Genomic DNA, 5000 nt, shown 5'->3' on the forward strand with positions numbered 1-5000 from the left:
ATAGGACTATAATCATGTACTGTTGTGGATATAGCTAAAACAAAGTTTAAATTATAGGCAATGATTTCAACAGGGATGTGATATATTGTGGTTTATCTTAATACCAGCATACACAGATTTATATGACACCTCAATTAAATTGTAGTTTTGCAGCTCCTGTCTTCTGTTAGAACTTGTCCTTTCTCTGAGAGATTAAATTTGTGTCTGTTCTTCTTGTGTCCCCCTTCTCTCTTCTCTCTACTCTCTCATCTCTCTCTTCATTCATTTCTCTCGCCCCTCTTTCTTTTCTCTCTTTTTCTCCCCTCTCTCTTTTCTCTTTACTATCTCACATCTCTCTCTCCATTCTTATCTTTCATATCTCTCTTACCTCTATCATATCTCTCTTTTCTCCTTTCTTTCTCTTCTCTCCCTTCTCTCTTTTTTCTCTCTTCTCTCACTTCTCTCTTTGCTCTCATTTTGTCTCTCTTCTCTCATTTCTTCTCTCTTTGCTTTTGTTTCACCTCTCTTCTCTTGTTTCTTCTCTCTCATTTCTTATCTCTCAGCTCTTGTTTCTTCTCTCTCTGCTCCTGTCTCCTGTCTCCTGTCTCCTGTCTCCTGTCTCCTGTCTCCTGTCTCCTGTCTCCTGTCTCCTGTCTCCTGTCTCCTGTCTCCTGTCTCCTGTCTCCTGTCTCCTGTCTCCTGTCTCCTGTCTCCTGTCTCCTGTCTCCTGTCTCCTGTCTCCTGTCTCCTGTCTCCTGTCTCCTGTCTCCTGTCTCTCTCTCTCCTGTCTCTCTCTCTCTCCTGTCTCTCTCTCTCTCCTGTCTCTCTCTCTCTCCTGTCTCTCTCTCTCCTGTCTCTCTCTCTCCTGTCTCTCTCTCTCCTGTCTCTCTCTCTCCTGTCTCTCTCTCTCCTGTCTCTCTTGTGTCTCTTGTGTCTCTTGTGTCTCTTGTGTCTCTTGTGTCTCTTGTGTCTCTTGTGTCTCTTGTGTCTCTTGTCTCTTGATATTCTAAATTTCTCTCTCTTTTCTTCTGTCTTCTCTCTCTGTTTTCTTCTGTCTTCTCTCTCTGTTTTCTTCTGTCTTCTCTCTCTTTTCTTCTGTCTCCTCTCTCTCTTTTCTTCTGTCTTCTCTCTCTGTTTTCTTCTGTCTTCTCTCTCTGTTTTCTTCTGTCTTCCCTCTCTCTTTTCTTCTGTCTTCTCTCTCTCTTTTCTTCTGTCTTCTCTCTCTCTTTTCTTCTGTCTTCTCTCTCTCTTTTCTTCTGTCTTCTCTCTCTTTTCTTCTGTCTTCTCTCTCTTTTCTTCTGTCTCCTCTCTCTCTTTTCTTCTGTCTTCTCTCTCTGTTTTCTTCTGTCTTCTCTCTCTGTTTTCTTCTGTCTTCCCTCTCTCTTTTCTTCTGTCTTCCCTCTCTCTTTTCTTCTGTCTTCTCTCTCTCTTTTCTTCTGTCTTCTCTCTCTTTTTTCTTCTGTCTTCTCTCTCTTTCCTTCTGTCTTCTCTCTCTCTTTTCTTCTGTCTTCTCTCTCTTTTCTTCTGTCTTCTCTCTCTTTTCTTCTGTCTTCTCTCTCTTTTTTCTTCTGTCTTCTCTCTCTCTTTTCTTCTGTCTTCTCTCTCTCTTTTCTTCTGTCTTCTCTCTCTCTTTTCTTCTGTCTTCTCTCTCTCTCTTTTCTTCTGTCTTCTCTCTCTCTTTTCTTCTGTCTTCTCTCTCTCTCTTTTCTTCTGTCTTCTCTCTCTCTCTTTTCATCTGTCTTCTCTCTCTTTTCTTCTGTCTTCTCTCTCTCTCTTTTCTTCTGTCTTCTCTCTCTCTCTTTTCTTCTGTCTTCTCTCTCTCTCTTTTCTTCTGTCTTCTCTCTCTCTCTTTTCTTCTGTCTTCTCTCTCTCTCTTTTCTTCTGTCTTCTCTCTCTCTCTTTTCTTCTGTCTTCTCTCTCTCTCTTTTCTTTTGTCTTCTCTCATTCTCTTTTCTTCTGTCTTCTCTCTCTCTCTTTTCTTCTGTCTTCTCTCTCTCTCTTTTCTTCTGTCTTCTCTCTCTCTCTTTTCTTCTGTCTTCTCTCTCTGTCTTTTCTTCTGTCTTCTCTCTCTCTCTTTTCTTCTGTCTTCTCTCATTCTCTTTTCTTCTGTCTTCTCTCTCTCTCTTTTCTTCTGTCTTCTCTCTCTCTCTTTTCTTCTGTCTTCTCTCTCTCTCTTTTCTTCTGTCTTCTCTCTCTGTCTTTTCTTCTGTCTTCTCTCTCTCTCTTTTCTTCTGTCTTCTCTCTCTCTCTTTTCTTCTGTCTTCTCTCTCTCTCTTTTCTTCTGTAGGATGAAAGAGTACTTTATTTCGCATCTTTAAATTGAATTTTATTTAATTTGACTGAAGGGAATCATAGCTGCAACAAAAAATTGATTTTTTAAAGTTAGGTTAACTCTTGCCTGCTCACGTCCCAGAGTTATAACTTAATTTTCTATGTACAAAACAACGTATTCCAATTTGGAAATTCATTAATTCGTTTCAAAATTATCACATGTTACATAACTGCAATAAAAAAAGAGTGAGAATTTTGTCACATTCACGCACTTCTAAACGCATTATTCTACCGTTAGGAGTCTTCTATACCTCATATTACCCTCCACCTCGGTCCCCCCCCCCTACCGAAAATGGGAGGTATGGAAGATAAGGGGGTGTGGGGTAAATTTAAATATGCATTTACGTAATCACCCATAAGCAAACAGGGTGGACAACGGGAGGATGGGAGAGTAAGAAGAAAGCTAATACTTACTACTCATGGTTCCTGGTCACCTTTCAACTGGGATGAGGAAAAATCCTCAACTCAGTTGAAATATCCCTTCGGAGAGTATCATGGGCTACCAACCCACTGTGAAATTTGCTGATCAGCGAAAGAGTTGTCCGGGGTTTTGACCACCTAATTTTTCTTCGCGGGAGTTCATATTCACGTGGTTAATTCTACAGTAGTATACGAATCTGAAACAGGGCATAACTCATTTTCGACCCCCCGACCCAACCCCCCCACCCAGGGACGGTCCCCTTAACCATATTTTTAAAATTTTATGTTTATGTAGATGAATTTCATTTGGATTCAATATATATTTCATAGTGAAATGTACATGTACATTTTTCAGTCTGTCTGTCTGTCTGTCTGTCTGTCTGTCTGTCTGTCTGTCTGTCTGTCTGTCTGTCTGTCTGTCTGTCTGTCTGTCTCTGTCAGTCTGTCTGTCTGTCTCTGTCAGTCAGTCAGTCAGTCAGTCAGTCAGTCAGTCAGTCAGTCAGTCAGTCAGTCAGTCAGTCAGTCAGTCAGTCAGTCAGTCAGTCAGTCAGTCAGTCAGTCAGTCAGTCAGTCAGTCAGTCAGTCAGTCAGTCAGTCAGTCAGTCAGTCAGTCAGTCAGTCAGTCAGTCAGTCAGTCAGTCAGTCAGTCAGTCAGTCAGTCAGTCAGTCAGTCAGTCAGTCTGTCTGTCTGTCTCTGTCAGATGTTTATTTTTACGATTAACCCATTTGCCCCATGTGGCAAGAATACATGCCATGCCCACTGTAATACACGTTTTTTTATTGTATTTACACATAGATGGCTCTACAAGTTCTTAATGACCAAATAGCCAGTTATTAGAAACTATCTATCTCACCTGTCTTTTGTATCATTTAATTGTCTAAAATATTTTAATGACAAATTAATAATCATAACATCAATAACAATAATAACAGTATCGATAGCAATGGTATTAATTTTCCTGCCAATTCAAGGAATGGGGAAATCAGGATCGGTAACTAGGGCTTACTGATAGACTCCTTGCCGGCTGAGCAGATGTGGACCCATCTGTATGTAACAAAATCCATCAAAAACTACAGGGGACAGAACATAAATCCGGGGCGAATGGGTTAAACCTGAGGTTCCAAATGCCCTAATCTGATTCTGGAACCAGACTCAAGTTTGTGATTATTGTCCTTTTGCCAGGGGTAGGCTTGCTGTCTGGCAACCTAGACGAGCCTGACCTAATGTTCTTTGCCAGATCCTGCTAATTTTTTTGGTGGGCAGTTAGTACCTATAGACTGTTATTGGCATTGATATACCAAGCTTGGGGGATTGTAATTTTAATGTAACCAGAACTGTAGGCTGGGCAGTTAGCACCTAGAGGTAGCTAACTATTCAGGGCTGAGTCTGAGCAGTGAAACCTAGGCTTAAGGTATTGCTTTTTTGTTTGAATAAAAAAAAAAAAGCATTATAGTTGAATTCAAAATAAACAAATTAGATTAGATTTTTAGTGAATAATTAGATATGAATAATAGTCTTTCATTAGATATTAAAGTAGCAAGCTTATGTCTACAATATAAAGGGTCATTTTTACATGTATTAAATGCATAAGATAAGTGCTGTATCATGTTATATAGATAAAGGCCTACATTTCTGAAATGTAGATATATGGTTTATGAAAATATAAATGATCAAATACATCATATTTTGGATTTAAGATTTAAAAAAAAAAAAATTCTCCCAAACTCTGGTTTTTAGATAATATAGGACATATATTAGAATAATTTTGGGGGCACAGTTGGATTTCTTTTTATATAGTTGATTCCATTTCAGATAAGTCTAACAATCAATCATTTTGTTTCCCTTTAGGAGGCCAGTTTCCGCAAGGCTGTAAATGATGAAGAGGTTCCTGTTAAGATGAAGCATGTGAGGAATCTCATCATTGGAACATTCACTGACAAGAGTGCAGACCTCTTTTGGCGGAATGTGGCTCTCAATCCTCCTATAAACACTGATGTTACAGCCTGGAAATTCTGCCACTGCCTTCATGTTGTCTTCCGTGATGGTCATCCCAATGTCCTACGAGACTCACAGCGTCATGTAAACAGAATTAAAGATACAGGACAACATTTTGTAAGTTTAGCTCTTTCATTTATATATTTAAAAATATGGTGATGGGTGATGTGATGATCATTTCGTGAAAAAAAAAATTGGCTTGAGGAGCAATTGATGTGAACTTGTAGTCATGAGTGTTTCGTCCATGAGTGCACAAAGCTCTTAGAGGGTGAGC

The 5000-nt window shown here is 39.6% G+C and overlaps 1 protein-coding gene across 2 annotated transcripts in view; it reads left to right on the plus strand.

The window, feature by feature from the left end:
• Positions 1-5000, plus strand: part of LOC125027996 (huntingtin-interacting protein 1-like) — a 45090-nt gene that overhangs the window by 445 nt on the left and 39645 nt on the right. For both annotated transcript variants that reach the window (XM_047617232.1, XM_047617233.1), the window contains exon 2: positions 4580-4843. In XM_047617232.1, the coding sequence (XP_047473188.1) occupies positions 4580-4843 (264 nt within the window). The remainder of the gene's footprint in view (positions 1-4579; positions 4844-5000) is intronic.

The sequence above is a fragment of the Penaeus chinensis genome, chromosome 8 (assembly GCF_019202785.1).
Source record: "Penaeus chinensis breed Huanghai No. 1 chromosome 8, ASM1920278v2, whole genome shotgun sequence".
NCBI classification, from domain to species: domain Eukaryota; kingdom Metazoa; phylum Arthropoda; class Malacostraca; order Decapoda; family Penaeidae; genus Penaeus; species Penaeus chinensis.